General features: G+C 38.4%; 3 protein-coding genes across 4 annotated transcripts; 1 reads left to right on the forward strand and 2 right to left on the reverse strand.

Annotated features, from left to right (window-relative positions):
• Window positions 1-357: 357 nt before the first annotated feature.
• On the reverse strand, window positions 358-8,056 carry fam53c (family with sequence similarity 53 member C). 2 transcript variants are annotated; one of them, XM_059541823.1, is made up of 5 exons: window positions 7,561-8,056; window positions 4,409-4,601; window positions 4,254-4,339; window positions 2,619-3,463; window positions 358-1,549 (listed from the first exon to the last, which is right to left on the reverse strand). In XM_059541823.1, exons 2-5 carry the CDS (start codon window positions 4,474-4,476, stop codon window positions 1,277-1,279), a joined length of 1,272 nt encoding a protein of 423 aa, XP_059397806.1. In that variant the 5' UTR covers window positions 4,477-4,601; window positions 7,561-8,056; the 3' UTR covers window positions 358-1,276. The 2 variants fall into 2 exon arrangements, with proteins under 2 accessions (XP_059397806.1, XP_059397805.1); XM_059541822.1 differs by having other exon boundaries at window positions 4,254-4,311; window positions 7,561-8,040.
• Window positions 8,057-8,419: 363 nt separating this feature from the next.
• Window positions 8,420-10,840, reverse strand: slbp2 (stem-loop binding protein 2). The gene is made up of 8 exons (XM_059541824.1): window positions 10,724-10,840; window positions 10,511-10,639; window positions 10,339-10,407; window positions 10,126-10,209; window positions 9,730-9,876; window positions 9,449-9,616; window positions 9,230-9,383; window positions 8,420-8,990 (listed from the first exon to the last, which is right to left on the reverse strand). The coding sequence occupies exons 1-8, from the start codon at window positions 10,771-10,773 to the stop codon at window positions 8,814-8,816; spliced, it is 978 nt and encodes a 325-aa protein (XP_059397807.1). The 5' UTR covers window positions 10,774-10,840; the 3' UTR covers window positions 8,420-8,813.
• Window positions 10,841-11,390: 550 nt separating this feature from the next.
• Window positions 11,391-18,472, forward strand: zmat2 (zinc finger, matrin-type 2). Its single transcript, XM_059541692.1, has 6 exons — window positions 11,391-11,476; window positions 11,863-11,953; window positions 12,143-12,266; window positions 14,153-14,226; window positions 14,387-14,532; window positions 17,978-18,472. The coding sequence occupies exons 1-6, from the start codon at window positions 11,459-11,461 to the stop codon at window positions 18,119-18,121; spliced, it is 597 nt and encodes a 198-aa protein (XP_059397675.1). The 5' UTR covers window positions 11,391-11,458; the 3' UTR covers window positions 18,122-18,472.

Below are 18,472 nucleotides of genomic sequence, written 5' to 3' on the forward strand. Positions count from 1 at the left end.
ACATTTATTAGAAACTAAAACAAAATATGTGATTTAAATCAAACTGTATGAATAACTTATGTGACATGAGCAATTCATATGAAATATATACAAAACGTGTCAACTCACATGGCATACAACTTTTACCATCATAACACATGTGACACTGCATTTTATAACGTGCCGAAAATCCCAGATAGTCTTCATTTAAAACTAGATTATTTGACCTCTGTTGCCACTGTGAAAAACAGCAGAAGGCAATAAAATCTTACTTGGATAAAGGAAATTAGAATCAACAGTCCAACAGATTCGAGTCACTCATTTGCGTCTACAATTTTGCTAGCATGCTGCTAATTATTCCAACTCATTGAGTCAATATTTCAACTCCAGTAATTTCAAATAAACTTTATTTTTTACATAAACTGAGTCTGAATTTATCACACATACAATAAAAAAAAAATCTCTAAATGACAGAAATAGACTGTCTCCAACCTTCAAGCTACCATCTTTACACTTATTTGAACAAATACTCGCTGTACAATACAGTATAACAATGTGCCTTCAGAATACAGTGGTTGCTTTCATTGTTTCTTTCTAAATGTCCCAAATACAGTGCATTAATAAATGTATACACATTTAAATTTCAGAGGAATGCATTGTACAGATAAAAAAAGAGAGAGAGAGAGACTGCAGAAGAAAAAAAAGAACAGAACAACAGCTACAGTACACAATTAATTTCCTTGAGGAATCTTTTGATTAAAAGGAAGAAGAAAAAAACAGGCATCTTAAGGCTTATGTTGAATTAGATGGACCTTCGTCAGGAAGTATAAAGGTCTGCAGAGTAAATACTGCTGTCGTACTGCCCTTTTATATTTCAACTGAACAAAACACTGATATTTATAACCGTCATCCAAGAAAGTCTATTCTTACTATCAAAACAAGTCGAGAGGAAAGAGGAGAAAAGAAAGAAGCGGGAAGCTGTCGGCCTCCAGTTCCGTTCTGTCAGTTTGAAGATGAATTCTAAGAGGACGTCCGATACTCCGAAATATTTGCATCCTTCAGAATGTCTCAGCAACTCATTCTGGAATGTACAATGTTAACAGGTCCGTGTCTGTGACTGCCTGCATATGATAGTAGTCGGCATGTCTTCATTATTGGGCGTCTACGCCTGTGTGCCTCGTGCGAGAGCAGCAGGGTTCCTGAGAGGCCTGCCAGTGTAAAGTAGCAGGTGGTGCAGAGAGAGCTGAATGCTGGCGGTGGAGATGAGGTGGGAAAGGAGATCTTCCCCGGATAACTTTCAGTTCTCCTCAATGAGGGTGATATCTAGTTCAGTACAATCCCTTTCAAACACGCTAGTTTGTCCCCCGTCACGCTCTTCGGGGTCCTCCTCCTCTCTCTCCTCCTCCTCGTCACTTTCACTTAACGGCCCAATACTTGTCCTACCCAGGCCTTCAGCTGGTGAACATGAGCCTCTGAAGTCTCCAAAAAAAGGCTCTAGGCCCATACAGACGTCTCCGGCACAGGCCAGTCTGCCACGTTCCATATAACTGAGAGGGTCTGTGCTTCGAGTCTAAAAAATAAAGTTACTTCGGTTTAGTGACAACAAAACACAGGCAAAACAACAATTTAAGAGACTTTTAAGCTTCCCCATGCTACTTCTTGGTATACAATCATATATTTAAGTTTTCGGCCACATAAAATGACTTTGAGAGCAAGTAGAAGTTTCTGCATCAAATGGTTGTTTCTTGTTGTGGTCTAATTGAAAATGCTACAGCTAGCAGCCAATTACTTGACTTTTTTTTTTTTTGAGTGTGAAGCTGGCAAGATAAACGTGACGAAAACATAACACAGTACAAACTGTACAGATGCTGTACAACAACACCACACTGAGTTGCAGATCATAGGGAACCAAATTTCTCGTACTAAATGTGATGACAATGTTCATCAGTTTATAAGAAATGTTTGCATATCTGAACAGAAGCAAAACCCAGTAAATCCATTTGTTTCATTATATATATTCTTTCTACAATTAGTGGTTTTCAAACCAAATTGTGCATATACACACATATTTTACAACGTCTTGAACCTTGAACTTTTATAATAACACCAGAACATACTCATTTTACCAAGATACTCTTTAGACAAAAGTGGCATGTGGTGAACTTTGGAAATAATAATAAAAGGCTAATTTTATTTTAATTTTCCTCTGAACCAATAGATGACACAAACACTCACTACAACACTTTTCTAAACAGCCACCAGGAAATTCGGCAGATCTTTGATTGGCAAAAACACCAAAAAGTCTATTCTAATAATAATTAATCAAATGAAGAACCATTAAAATGACCAAATATATTTTGAGCTAAAGGTTTGATAATCTTTGGTAAATAAATAGATTTTTTTATTTTTTCATTTTTTACATAAGAATATGAAGAAATATGGTACCTGTATCAATACCCAGCCCTACTCTGAATGCTATTTTTAATACCATATTTTATAATTTCTCCTTTTCTTTTTTAGTACTGTCAACTGCCACTTACCTTTTCCATTTCACTCCAAGGCTCATGCTTTCAAAATAACATTCTTTCATAACAGTAGCTCTACTAACTGCATCTTCAGAATGATAAGGAAGAGCATACCTGTGTCATTTTGGCAAAATCTAGCACAGGCCGTGCACATGGTCTGTCTGGGTCCCTGCGGCGCTTTAGGCCAGGTTTGAACAGGAGCAGGTCACAGGGCTGAGAATGGCACCGTGGAAGTTGAGGAGGAAGAGCACGGCGCACCGAAGACGGAGTGCTGCAGGCGGACGAAGGCGAAGCGGGCACCGGCGGAGGGTGAGATGTGATTTGCGGGGGCACCGGAGGTGGTGGCAAGAACTGGGCGGCAGCCTCGCGGATGAGCACGGGAGAGAGGGAGAAGCGCCTCTGCGGTGGAGGCGGAGGGTGGAGCGGTGAGGGAGAGGAGGAGCATGAGGACGGCGATGGGAAGAAGCAGCAGCAGGCACCACCTCCGGCACCGTCACTCGGGTCCCAGGGGAAAATCCACGGTAGTGGGGAATCTGGGGAAAGTGCCAGACTGAAAAAAGTGGGGCTGGAAGAAGAATGCAGTGAGGAGTTGAGCGAGGAGCTGGGGGCACGCAGTGGACACGGCCCCCCCGCGCCCCCTCCACTGTGGCATCGGCGGTTCACTGGTGTCCAGACCTTGGAGGCGCTCGGCCGCCAGGTGTACCGGCAGTGTGAAAGGTCCTCTGGTACAGACAGCGAACGACAGTGGCGTTTGGGGGGTGGCGGGGGGGGAGGGGGAGGCCCGGGAAAAGACTGGTCCGTCACAGAGGTGCTAGGGGCGAGCGGACGGTTCAGGGCATCCCCCTCCGGCAGGTGGCTTTCTGGAGGACCCAGGGGCACGGGGCCGGGGGGGAAGCTGGAGCTGAGCACCCCCTGCAGACTGGCCTTCGAAGTAGGGCAGAGCTGCCAGTAACTGCTCTCTGAAAGAGGACGGACAGAGTTTTAGGAGTTAATAACCTTCTGTGGTCCTCAACATCTAGGCTTTAGAATATATTGGAAGACTTTAGAGGTGGGCGTATTATGTTGTTTTTGTAGGTCCAAACTCAGAATCAAGCATTCTAGCACTTCTGGTTCCATAATCCTGAAGCCAATCGTTTTTTTGTTTTTGGTTAAATGGCTGAAATTAGGTGTTTTTGTCAAAGGAACCAGGGTGACGCTAACTTTCAGGTTGGCCAGCAAAAATACGTCATCACTGCAGCTTTTGAAATTTGGACACAAACCAAAAATATGATTTATTACAAACAACAAATTGTAACAAATTCTAAAACAGACTGGTCCAAGTGGCATTCTTCCGCAACTGTAAACAAGAACATGTCACATTACACACCATAATAACAAATCGTTACTTGATACGTTTTAATCTGTATGTTCATATGTTTCTTCGCTCTAATGTGCAATTAACATAAAGCAGTTATTCAAATTTCTCTCATAGCATATTTGTAAGCAAAATCTATACCATTTGACATTTCTACTACAGCATGGTATATGCTGTATACTAACCAAGTAACCATACATAATTCTTTTATGTTCAACTGAAACTCAGAATAACTGAAATTCTGCACTCCAAATTAAGGAGCTAAAGTATTTCAGAGTACAATTCACTTTTTGTTACTGAAAGGTAAAACATTAATGTGTATATTATTTTCACAATTTCAGTAAACTCATAAACAAATGCTTCATTTCCATATACTCGAGAGAAAAGTTACATACCAGGCATCAATCCATCTGTGGGACGGCTGGTTTCAGGGCTCTGACGATGAAGTAGAGACTGAAAGAAGTAACGAGAAAACTGATTACTTTAAGAGACAATTAATACATGCTAAAGTGAAACAAATCTGTGCTGAGATCCACAACACAAGTGTTACCAGTTTGCTGTCCAGTGGTTGTTGTTGATGCTGGGACAACGTTGTTGTTTAACATTTAACGAAACCATGGCATGGCAAATCGGAGGAGGGAAAGAGGCTGATGTGCACTAGATAAAACTGAAGCACAGTCCATCAAACATCCAGGACACGCTGCTCGCTGGATCTCACTCAGGAACCATGATGACGACCTCACCTGGGACACAGAAGAAGTCAAAGAAAATATTAGATATAAAATAGGTTTTATTGTTTCTTATGATAAAAAACATCCATGTTTTATTTGGCCTTTAGATTAACTTTTGGACTTTCCAGTTGTTTTTTGAGTCACAATATGTTATCATGAATGCTTTTGACTCAAAGGATCAAGAAAAAATTTATTTCTCATGATATGACCCATTAAAATAAATGCACGTGAACAATAAATGACACATTTGGTTGTTCTTAATTCAGGAGCATACAAAATGGTGAAACAAAACAAACAAAAGTCAAAATGGTAAATGATTAATAATAGCAGCTTTTCATGCAAATCACTTCCTTAGCTGCTGAAATTGTAAAAAATAATACAATTGCCAAAACTGCAAATTATTCCTGAATCTCTACTGCGAATACAAATGCTTTTTAATTTCCTGTCTCATTCAAAAAGGTGTAGCCCTACAGTTGCACTCACATGTAAGACTAGTCATGTTTACAAGGAAGACTATAAATTCCTGTGTAACTAAACTTTGCAAGAGGTTGCACAAATACATGTTTGCCTGGTTTAAATATTTAAAAGACTATACCAAATGCAAAATATACTAAAAGGTAGGATCAAACAGTAACTCCCCATCTTCATTCTGAAAAATTACTAAATACAGTGGAAAAATAAACTATAATTTTACCTCCACTACTTTCATAGTACAAACAATATTCTCTATAAAGCAGACATGAGAGTCTTTATTAAATATGCCTTGCCTACAGCGAACATATAAAATTCCCTTTGATTAATAAGTGCCCAAAGTACTCCAAAACTGCTGACATCATACTTTCACACTGTAAAAACACTGTATTTAAGGTGATTGACTTCAAAGTACTGACAAAAAACACAAAAAAAAATTGTTTGCGAAAACCCCAAAATACACAAAAGCACAGGATTTTTTTTTTTTTTTCAAAAAAATGTTTGTTTATGCGTTTATGATCTTACATGACCAGAATGTTACCAAATTCTACTCAATATTTCAATATTCTTGTGCTTTAAACTCAGTTGTTGTTTATTTCTCTTTTGAAGTATCCTCTGATTACGGTTTACCACATTTATTCCCACCGGTCACAAAAAAAGGTTTTCATTGATAATGCTCTAAAATCCTTACTGACTGAGGTTTTAGTGCATTTTCTGCAAATATGGAAACAAAGGGTCTCAATTAAATATTTGCAGTGGCACGTGGTAAGTGCAAACTGTCACAGGATCAGAGCAGTTTGCACCATAAAATGATGGCTGCATCAAAGCGGCAGAACAAAAGGCTAGCAAAGTATGTTAACAAAGATCTGACACAGATTTTTGGTCCACATTATCTTTGAAGTGTGTATTATTAATATATGAATTCACAAAAATCCAGTTTTGTTGAGTGTGACCACAGAATGAGTAAACCTGTTGGGATAACAATAAATTTAGGTGTACAATATAAATCCAATTGCAGTTGTTAGTGAAGGTTGCACTTAAATGTTGCAATGACAAAATATTGTCTTAATTTAAAAGTTCCAATGTTACAAATAAGTTACAATATTGACATTGTAATACTGGCAGCACTAATATAAAAATTTGATGATATATTTTTAAATAAGGTAACACTTTTTAAATACACTGATAGTAATGGTTTGTCTTTTATCTCAGTATTCTTAACAGTGTTGTATAAGGTTTTGTATGCATAATAGTATCAGTAAAATGTGATCAAACATGGAAAGTTTAGAGAAAAACTATTAAAAAAAATTTAAACTAATAAAAAAAATACAAAAATAAGTAGAAAAGCAACCAAATAATAGTAACTAAAGTAGCTATACCTGACATAATACAGTACTTATATATAAAATAATAATAATAATAATAATAATAATAAGGATTTGGGGGTCCCTCGAAAGAGGTGGATAAACAAATATAGAGGTCCGAGGTATCTACAAGATTGCAAACCTATGATTTAATAAGTGAGGTACACCCCAGTTCATTGATTTAAGTGAAGAAGCGTCGCTAGTGATGACGTTTCACGACGGTCACGAGTAGACTCGGGTTCGGTTCCGCCGTTGCCTTGGTAACACGCTGATGGAGGCGATTGAGGGGGAGGGGGAGCCTGCCTGTCATTTCCATTATAAGCACATTAAGCGTGACATGTAGCACAGCATATCCTTCGTATACAATTCAAATCATTTGCTGAGATAAATATATATATATATATATATATATATATATATATACATTTCCCAACCGCATCGAAACCTATTAGTTTATTAAAATAAAATCGCGCTGAAGGTCGGGGTAACTTAGGCCACTGGGTTACATTTCTAAAGCGTGCGCGTAAGGTTTGCACGGGGTACTTGCCAAGTTTAGCCATTCTGAGCATGAATACACATTAAGCGTATATTGACTATTACACGCTGAATAAATTGAATTGACTATAAATAAGCACTGGAAGCCGAACGCGGTTTTATCGCGCGCACCGGTTGTGCTCTGTTTGCAGTTTGCGCGATTTTGCAGATTTACGTTGGGATATAACACCCCAAACCTAAAACTCTAATTCTACATTTATCTTTTACTAAATCGCGATTCATTTCATGATAATTAAAAATAACAGACTGTATGACAAGCCAATCAGGAACAGCCGATCCGGGCTACTGTATAGGTAACGCGCTGCTATAAACAGGCCTGTTAAAGAAATAACGAGTTCTAATGTCTTTCCGTCACATTCAGCTCGTTTTGTTCGCCAGTCTGCAAAAGCAAATGACTGCATCCCTGCCATGTGCTGCAGATATGTTTACACACGTTTATGAAAAGCAGTTCTCCCCCACGAACCGATTTCTAGCTGTTAAGCCATGCACAATGAGCCTGACTGCAGTGAAACTACCGATCACATGAATAACACCGCATTTAAATTTAGACGCACGGAGGATTTTCGACGATAATAGCTTACCTTGAGTCAACCAACAGTGGTCGATTAAACCCCAGGCCTTGTATGTTGCTCTCAACTGAGAGATTCAGCCGATTCGGTACAAGCTAAAGCAGGTCGTCTTTAGCTGTCTACACTGTCCTCGCTTTGGCCTGGAAATAAATCTGTGTACACTTCCCGACCGCTCCGCTTAACGAAAACATACCGATGAATTAACACGCTGGATCATAAGCGAAGACCGACAGAAACGGTTTAAAAGATCGTGTAAAATTGAGGATTGGTCTGCAATTGCACGCTTGGTCGATACTGAGTGTCGTCTCACCGTCGCCCACTAGGGACAAATAAGAGCTTCCCTTCTATGGAGGAATTTGTAAATAACATTCAGGGCATAGACGTGCTCAGGTTCATCTTAAAGCTGCCTTCATACAAACGCGTGGAAGGTGTTGTATGGGATTTGGTAGATGGGAGCATATATTATGAGGTGAATAAATGAACAATATAAACTCAGAGGTGCAAAACAATAGCCTACAGTTCAGTGAGGCCACTCGACTTTCTTTGGACTGAGCCGATCCCGAGATAATCGGAATCATGGGAGTTGTAGTGAATTCGGAATGGAATTTCCCATGTTTTTGTGAATAACTCTAATTTAGCGTTTATTTTAATATACATTCGTCCTGAAAACAAACACTAAACTATGAGGTAAATTGGCAAACAACTTTACACCACCCAAAATTGTACATTACTCCAAACAATCAAACTTGCATTGCTCATGTGATCAGTTCTTTGACCTAATAAAGATGAGAAAGATAATGTTATGCATGTGAGGACGCATTAGGCGAGGAGGTTTAATGGATAAAAGCACAAATAAAACGTAGCACTACTATTTAATGACATGCAGAGTCAAGTATTTTATTATTTTCCCATTAACAGAGGTCCACACAAAAATAAAGATAACTTCTGAACTTCCTGTTTTTAGAAAAACAGTGACGTGACAAACAGGACGGAAAGGGTGTCAAGAACACAGAACAAAAAGGAACAGAGCCTGTGCTTTTGAAGGGGGGGGGGGGGGTTTAAAGAAAATCAAAGTGAGGAACAAAGTAGCAGGTACTTGAAAGTGTACAATATTGAACCATTCATTTAGAGAGGATGTCTTGATTACGAAACAAGTGCATAGCATACTAAACTAGTAGACCGTGATCCAAGTAGAATTCAAACACTGCTGGAGAACAAGATTTGCACCTGATCTGTACAGACCATTCGCATGATTTGACGAGACACTACATAAATCTCCAGAAAGGCTCTTCATGCAGCAAAGGTGCCTGGGTTTGGTTGCGGTCAGTCTCAAGAAGAAATTGCAACCATCCTAGGACGTTCTCCTGTGCCGTTAGGTGACTGCTGAAGGTATAGCCCAGTCCAGGCGGAGAGGTTTGGCCCTGGTCACATGGGACTCCAACCTGGACAGAAGAATCTAGTTAGCACTGAAACCATGCACTGTACTTAAAGGATATTGGCTTTGTTCAGAACAGCATTCTACTGATGACTGCTGGCATGCAAATTTTCTGTATAATAAAATGTTTTGACTTGCAAATTTTTTCTAGTGTCTTTAAAAAAATATATATATATATACACACACACACATACACATACATACACACCACTTAAAACAACAATTGACTCAATATTTAGGTCTGACCTGAGTAGCATTAGAATACAGCCAAAGACCATCAGTTGACAAATCAGAAGGTTGTGAAGTAATAGACGACATGGTATCTAGTGCCATATCCCACTTTGAGCCCTCCTTTTCACCACTGTCCCAGAGCTCTGCATTCTTCTCAAGCAAGCTCTGCCTAAAAGCATTTCATTTAGCAAATTAATAGAACTACTGCAAAGTCAATTGTCTTTGAAGACTTACAATTGATCAACAGGGTCTTGTCCCTCCGGGTCTTTCTGGGAAGCAGATGGCAGGTCCCATGCATGAAGCGCTCTCCGCCAGAGGCGGACTTGCATGTCCCAAGATCTACGGCTATATTTGCGGTATTTGTTTGGAGTGGAAGGGTGAATCCCAGGCACACGCAGACGCCTGAACAGTTAGGAAATATAATACCCTAAAATCTTTCAATACAATCAGGAGAATATTCAATAAGAAAAAAAACAAACATTGTTAGCAAGTTGAACACTTTCACCCATTCTCACTTTGGAACCTGCTGAACATAGTTCTGGTAGCCACACGTGTTCTTTCCATACTGAATTTGTTTTTGTCTTCGCTTCAAAACTGCCTCATTAATCTCAAATTGTGAAGGGTCAGCATTGTGGGGGCACCACTGTCGCCCTGACGGTGACCTACAAAAGCAAATAAGTACATATATATTAAAGCAATACACATTCTATAAAAACCAATTGAAAAGTTATTTAAAAACATCACTTAAAAGAATTTCATACTTAATCTCATAAATAAACATATAGTTTATTTAAAACAATCCTTTCATTAAAGTATATAAAATATTGTAACATTTTCATACGCATGTAGAAAGATTAACAGTTATATTAAAATATACAGATTTTTTCTTTTCAATAACTGTAGTAAATGACCTCTTGATCCCATCGATGTCTTCAGTTCCAACAGCAACACTAGCTGTAGACATCTTCAGGATGCACCGCTCAAGAATGGATGACCTGATCAGAGTATCAACAATTGAAAGGGTTTAAAAGCCTCTTTAAATGACTTGTCTTAACTTCTAAAATGTCTCATACAAAACTTTTACACATAAAAATGCAATCAAATGACATTGAACAAGAACAGACCTGCGAGGCTTCTGAACAGCAGAAATCTTTTCTTCATTTTGTGAAGCTGACTGTGGGGTTTTAGAGCAGCTGGGAAGGGGATTCAACAGTTCACAAATCAATATCAAGCTTACATCCTATAGCAAAAAGAAAAAAGGCATCATGTTGTTCCTCAATCAGCGGATATATTTACCTGACAAGACTGTCAAACACTGAACTGCAGCCTGGTAGAAGCCAAGGCTCTGGGCTGCTTGGGAGAGAGTGTGTTTTAGTATTGTAGTTTTGGGCAACGTCTGTTGGCCACAAATGAAGAGGCAGAGGCCTAAAATACAAAAACAACAGACAAGGTACAGCAAAACATAGGCTAACCATATTTTAAACTAATAAAATTAATGTGAAAACATACAGCCGCGACTCAAAGGGGCCTTGAAGAAGGCTTTCTATGCGCGTTGTCATGATTTTGGCTACAGCCACACAACACGTTGAGTTGACAAAGCTTTTTATCTGGGACAGGTGTAACAGGGGCGGGGCTCTACAAATGAGGCAGGTAAGGCCACTAATCGTTTTTTTTTTTTTTTTTTTTTAGCAGAACATTTTATACAAAATTAAGTAATAAAATAAGATACTATCGTAATAATGCGTTCGTGTGAAAATAAATAATTGTGCTTTTATTTTGAACTGAAATTGTCTAGCAAACAGTTTCCAGTATAGTAGTTTCCAGTATAAATATTTCTTTTTAGACCACTGGTCTATTATTAACTTTTATTATCTCTATTAGAGATCAGTGGTTTAGACACAGTTATTGTGGTCTTGGCAACAAAAAATGATGGGGAGACGTAATAGCTATAACTATATATAGGCTATAGGGTAAGTTGTCATAGTGGAATCTATCATTATGAGCTCTATTTTATTCTATTCAGAAAAATGTAACAATAAATTAGTTAACAAAACACAATTCGTGAAAATCGCTTTAAACGTAACAATATGAAACGTGGTTTGTCCAGGTGATTGTATTTTATTTTATTTATTTCATGGTAAGTGAGCGCCTTTGGTTTGATCCATAGAATTGATCACCATTGAAATTTGAAGCAACTGCACTTGTTTACGACAGCAGCACGCTTTACGGCATTACGGTAGCAAAATGGCGTCTGGCAGTGCGGTAAGAAAATTCTGTTAAGATTAGTTTCTTTGTTTAAACTATTAGTCTTTCCGCTTTCTTTGATCATTATTTAAGAACGAAAACTGTTCTTAATTTTTTTAAAGTGCAGATGTCGTGGTAGCCGGGGGATAAAAGGAAAACTAGCTTGCTAGCTTTGTTTTCGTTGTCGTATACCAAAACAAGAAAACGGATATATTTGAACTATGAGACGTTTTGCAATCTCTCTAGTATTGTTGGCCGACAGCCTTATTGAACTATCAATTTGATCATACGGGGTTTTGTTAATGTTCGATCTTGTACATCTATGCAGTTTCCGCAGATTTCTGAATAAAGCTGACCTGAGTCCTCTGTTTAACATGTTTATAATAGCATTTTTGTTTTTGTAGTCCAAGAATGATTTTCGTCGTAAATGGGACAAAGATGAATATGAACAGCTGGCCCAGAGACGACTCACAGAAGAAAGAGAGAAAAAAGATGGTAAGCAAAACAATGTGTAACCCCTCTCTCACTCTCTCTCTCGCTCTCTCTATAAGCTTTACTGAAATCATGCATTTATTACATTTTATGTGAGTGTCACATATAGGGTTAAAAAACCTGACAATATTTAATCCAAGTAAATAATTAAATGTGGTATTTCATATGTTCTAAATCTTTTTGGTCCTCCAGGCAAGCCCGTGCCCCCCGTCAAGCGGGAGCTTCTCCGCCACAGAGATTATAAAGTGGATCTGGAGTCAAAACTGGGGAAGACTCTGGTCATCACAAAGACCACACCACAGGCTGAGATGGGAGGGTGGGTATCTGCAGTGCAATGACTGTGCTATGACTACATTCGTTATGAATTGATGAACAAGTGAGTGGGCTGTGCAATTAATCAAAATCGTAATGAAATCACGATGTGGTCATGTGTGATTTCTAAACTGCAGGAAGCACGAATTATGTAAAGAGATGGTGTCTGCAAATATTGTCAATAAAGCCGCAACTACTACTTCAGCTGATAGTCAACATCTTTTTTTGTTAAAGCTTTCCAGTATTCCTTTTGAAATGGTTCAAATAAAAATTCACAAAACCAAAATGCATTTAAGAATGTGAAGTACAGGTGCTTGTCATATAATCATCAAAAGTTGATTTAAGTAATTCCATTAAAAAAGGTAAACTTGTATATTATATTCATTCATTACACGCAGACTGATATATTTCAAATGTTTATTTCTTTTAATTTTGATGATTATAACTGAAAACTAAGTAAAATCCCAAATTCAGTATCTCAGAAAATTAGAATATTACTTAAGTTCAATACAAAGAAAGGATTTTTAGAAATCTTGGACAACTAAAAAGTATGAAAATGAAAAGTATGAGCATGTACAGCACTCAATACTTAGTTGGGGCTTCTTTTGTCTGAATTACTCTAGCTATGCGGCGTGGCATGGAGTCGATCAGTCTGTGGCACTGCTCAGGTGTTATGAGAGCCCAGGTTGCTCTGATAGTGGCCTTCAGCTCTTCTGCATTCTTGGGTCTGGCATATCACATCTTCCTCTTCCTAATACCCCATAGATTTTCTATGGGGTTAAGGTCAGGCGAGTTTGCTGGCCAATTAGGAACAGGGATACCGTGGTCCTTAAACCAGGTAATGGTAGCTTTGGCACTGTGTGCAGGTGCCAAGTCCTGTTGGAAAATGAAATCTTCATCTCCATAAAGTTGGTCAGCAGCAGGAAGCATGAAGTGCTCTAAAATTTCTTAGAATAGGGCCGTGTTGACCTTGGATTTCAGAAAACACAGTGGACCAACACTAGCAGATGACATGGCACCCCAAACCATCACTGACTGTGGAAACAGTTACACTGGAACTCAAGCAACGTGGACTGTGTGCCTCTCCTCTCTTCTTCCAGACTCTGGGACCCTGATATCCAAAGGAAATTCAAAATTTACTTTAATCAGAGACCATAACTTTGGACCACTCAGCAGCAGTCCAGTCCTTTTTGTCTTTAGACGCTTCTGACGCTGTCTGTTGTTCAAGAGTGTCTTGACACAAGGAATGCATATGTCTGTGCGTAGTGGTTCTTGAAGCACTGACTCCAGCTGCATTCCACTCTTTGTGAATCTCCCCCACATTTTTGAATGGGTTTTGTTTCACGATCCTCTCCAGGGTGCGGTTATCCCTATTGCTATCCCATCTTTTCCTTCCCTTCGCCTCTTTATTAATGTGCTTGGACACAGAGCTCTGTGAACAGTCAGTCTCTTTTGCAATGACCTTTTGTATTCTTGCCCTCCTTGTGCAAGGTGTCAATGGTCGTCTTTTAGACAACTGTCAAGTCAGCAGTCTTCCCCATGATTGTGTAGCCTACAGAACTAGACTGAGAGACCATTTAAAGGCGTTGCGTTAATTAGCTGATTACAGTGTGGAACCAGGTGTTTTTTTTTTTTTTTTTTAAACTATTCTAATTTTCTGAGATACTGAATTTGGGATTTTCCTTAGTTGTGATAATCATCAAAATTAAAATAAATAAACATTTGAAATATATCAGTCTGTGTGTAATGAATGAATGAATGAATGACCTGTATAAGCAAATTTTATGTCCAAATGAAATTGTGAAAGTGTTTTTCTTTTTTTTTTGTCTGACAGTATTTCAGGGCGAGTGTTATTTCTGTTGATATAACTCTGCATCTCCTTCCTCCCAGGTACTACTGCAATGTCTGTGATTGTGTAGTAAAAGATTCCATAAATTTCTTGGATCATATCAATGGTAAAAAACGTAAGTATTGCGGTCTTTGTACTTTTACTTTATTCAACACATTCGTATTACATATAATATGTAATAGATGTTGCATATATTAATATTTTTACACTCTCCTTGTATGTGATATTTAAATGCAAGAAATATATTTTGAAAAATGTCTCTTGCCATTACACAGATCAGAGAAACCTGGGAATGTCTATGCGAGTAGAGCGCTCTTCATTGGACCAGGTTAAAAAACGTTTTGAAGTAAACAAGAAAAAAATGGAGGAAAAGCAGAAGGAGTATGATTTTGAGGAACGGATGAAGGAGTTGCGAGAGGAGGTCAGTGTTGAAATTGAGGTTCATTTATGGATAGGTGACATGCAAATAAGTGTGAATATAACTATAATATTTTTGCGATGTCCAGTGCATGTTTTATGTGACATGGTAGTAACTTTTCTAATCAAAAATCCAAGTCTTAAAGTTATAGTTCACCCAAAAGTTTTTACTGTTAATTTACTCACTAGCTGTAATCCATAGCCTCAGGCAAACACTCTGGAGTGATGGTTCGCAAATGCATCTTTATACACACACACACACACACACATATATATACACATACATACTGGTTGTTTTACTGAACTGGAGGAACCAGTTCTCCTAATTGGCCAGAACTGTCTGAAACGCTTTGCAGCTTGAGCAGCGCAGATCTTCAAGTTCCTCGATCAATTTCTGACAGTCATAAAGCACTTTAGTTACTCTAACAGCACACTGAACTGAAGAGACGGTTTGGAACTGATGATCTGCTGACACGGGATGGCGTGAACCCAACACTTGAATGAAAGGGCGAAATGATTTGGTTTTATGGTTTCTCGTGCTTAACGTAAAAAGGTTCTATTCACTTTATATGCTTTACACATGTTAAAAGAATCAGTGTTTCACATCATTATTGGGTGCTTTGAAAATATTATTCCAAGTATACAACATCATTACAAATGGGTGAATCAGTCATTTGAACCAGTTCATTGAAATGAAATGTTTAAAGAGAACCGGGTTGTGAAAAAAAAAAAAAAAATCAGATTTCCCCTATGTGTTAAAGCTAATGGTGCTAGTAGCCTCTGACTTGTATTTCTGAATCACCAAGGACCTTCTTTACTATTCTACTGAAGAAATTACGTCACCTACATTTTGGATGTGCTGAGGTTGTGTAAACTGACAGCAAATTATCATTTTGGGCTGAACTATCCCTTGAAGAATGTTTGGTAACGCTTTCTATGAAGCCCATATTTATAACACATTAATAGGGGTTTTCTTAAGACGTTATAATTAATGCGTAATGCATTATAAAAATCCTTTATAATATGGTGTATCATCTCATAAATAATCATAACAACAATTATAATACTTAGGCTAGAGCTGAAGATCTTTGCCCGAACCCGACGAGTTTAATTTATATCATCCTACGCGGAGTCGGGCTCGGGTTTGCGCTCTGGGTTGCGAGGTAAACGAGCGGTCATGTGATGTGTTTTGATTAGCACGAGAAAGATGCGAAAATGTATGCTGAGTAGGTGTAACAGAAGCTTGCCTCTGACAATTACGTTTTGGTTGCATCAAAAACTAAAGCAAAGTCTGAGTATGGAAAAGTTTTGACCATGTTTATAATGAGAATGAGTGTCTTAATTTCGTTAAAACCTGTATAAGTGACTCATTCTTGACAAAAGGCAAAAGAGCTGTGTGTGTGTGTGCACATTTGAATAATGTCGGGCTGTAAACTGGTTCGGGCTTTTAAAAAGCTGTCAATCCAAATGTACTTGTCGGGCTCGGGTCCTGTCGGGCCTAACTTTTATGGCCCGATTACAGCTCTAACTAAGGCCTTTGTGGTTCTAACTTTAAACTTTAACTCTAATTTTTAAGTAGTGTTGAGCGGTATACCGAAAACCGGTGTATATTTTCGTTTATGATATTAATTTTTAACGGAACGAATGTTATGCTGCACCATGGCCGCGCGACACTGTTTCAGACGGACCCTTTACAATGTTGCACTTCTAAGCAGCGACTGCGAGGCGTGGTGAGGGTACACTCAGCAGTGCTCTGGTGTTACGTTATAACGCCTGTTTCACACATAGTCCGTCTGCAGTGCGTATTAATGGATTCCAGCTGCACGAGGTTGCGGTCCGTCAGTGCGTTCCAGGAGCGGTCCGTCATCTGCAGCAGTGCAGCGATTGTTTACGTAGGCTACGGAGTCTATTTTTGCTATGCTGCAGGCGCTAAATTAAAGTGAAAGCGCGTTGTTCGCGGCATAATTTTGAAAAAAAACGTGATTTATAAATTTTTGGTCAAACCGCCCAGCACTACTTTTAAGTGTATGATTATTTATAACACACAATTAATACCATATTAAATCCACTAAATTAGTAATGGATTTATCCTATGTCTTGGCATTGTTCATGTATGATCTGCACTTAGGGCTGCATGATGTGTCGTTTAAGCATCGATATCGCGATGTACGAATCCACGATAGTCACATCGCAGGATGTGCGATGTAGGCTGTCATAGTTGATCTGTTATTCATTAACTGTATGGGCCAGCTGCTCCCCGGCCCTTGACGAATGTGATTCGCAGATTAATTGCACAGCTTAACCATCATAGAGTGAAAGTTTTTTCATTGACAGGACTGAAAAACACATGAAAGTTTAACAGGGCAGAGAGAGAGCGCGAGAGAGACACCGAGAGAGAGAGAGAGAGAGAGAGAGAGAGAGCGCCCGAGAGAGACAGAGAGGGAGAGAGAGAGAGAGAGCGCGCGAGAGAGACAGAAAGAGAGAGCGCGCGCGAGAGAGACAGAGAGAGAGAGAGCGCGCGCGAGAGAGACAGACAGACAGACAGACAGAGAGAGAGAGAGCGCGCGAGAGAGAGACAGAGAGAGAGCGAGCAGTCTTCAAACAACACTTTCTTGCTCTCTCTCCCTCCCGCATATTAATCAATTGACGTGGCATATTAATCAATTGACGTGATGGTGTCGATGTTTAAATCATTTAAAATGAGAATGTAAGTGTGCTCACCCCATTTTTGTTTGTAAGAAAAAATATCGCAATATATATCGCAGAAAAATAAAATATCGCAATGTCATTTTTTCCCAATATCGTGCAGCCCTAATCTGCACAGTATCTTATTACTACTTGTGAGTGGTTAGGAATGGTTGACTGTTTCCTGAGGTTATTTTTACTGTGAGGTAGTTCAAGCTCCGTTATAATACTTTCAAATAAAAAAAATGCAATATGCTTATTTATATATATATATATATATATATATATATATATATATATATATATATATATATATATATATATATATATATATATATTATATATTAATATAAAATCTCTATATATGTGTGTGTGTGTGTGTGTGTGTGTGTGTGTGTTTTGACGATAAGCAACTCTGAAACTACATGTAAATGAACTCTCATTAGAGTATTATTAGACTAAGGTTAGGGTTGGTAGAATAAGTTGAGATACTTGCAAAGTTGCTTTTAGGCAGTAGAATGTCTGTTGGGGAAGCATCAAAATAAAGTGTTGGCAGATTTTTATATGATTTTTTGATTTTATGCATTCATTATAATGCCTTAAGAATTAAATTAAATAATGTTTTATAAATATGGGCGTTCCTAGAAATACTAGAAGGTATTCTATTTAGTATAGTTTTTTTTCTTTCTTTTTTCTCTCTATCTCTCTCTTGAGCATATCTCAAGAGTTCATAACCTATCCTAATTTTTCATTCTGTTGTTAAGGAGGAGAAAGCGAAAGCCTACAGGAAAGAAAAGCAAAAGGAAAAGAAAAGAAAGGCAGAAGAAGATCTCAACTTTGAAGACGATGATGAAATGGCTGCTGTGATGGGATTCTCAGGTTTTGGATCCTCCAAAAAAGGCCACTGATCACTCATTTTAAAAGTTTGCTTTTGTGAATGGGTATCCCTGAACTGTATTTTCAAGAACTTCTTTGAAATTGCTTTACAGGACCACACAGCTTTTTATCGCACATTCTGTTAAATTCCTCTGATTCAACACATGTGGTGGGTAACCTGTTTTTGGCCCTTGATTATAGAACATCAGCATAACTCTGTCTAAATTGAGCTCCTTGTTATGATGAAGTTTTTGTTATAAAGTGTAAATAGGGCTGCATATGCATACATGTTTTAGGAGTTGTGTCTGAAGTTCCCATCTTATACCTTCCAAACAATGAAACTGAAAAGATTCAAATTAAAACAATAAAACCTCAAGACTTGA

This window comes from Carassius carassius, chromosome 47 (assembly GCF_963082965.1).
Source record: "Carassius carassius chromosome 47, fCarCar2.1, whole genome shotgun sequence".
Taxonomy (NCBI): domain Eukaryota; kingdom Metazoa; phylum Chordata; class Actinopteri; order Cypriniformes; family Cyprinidae; genus Carassius; species Carassius carassius.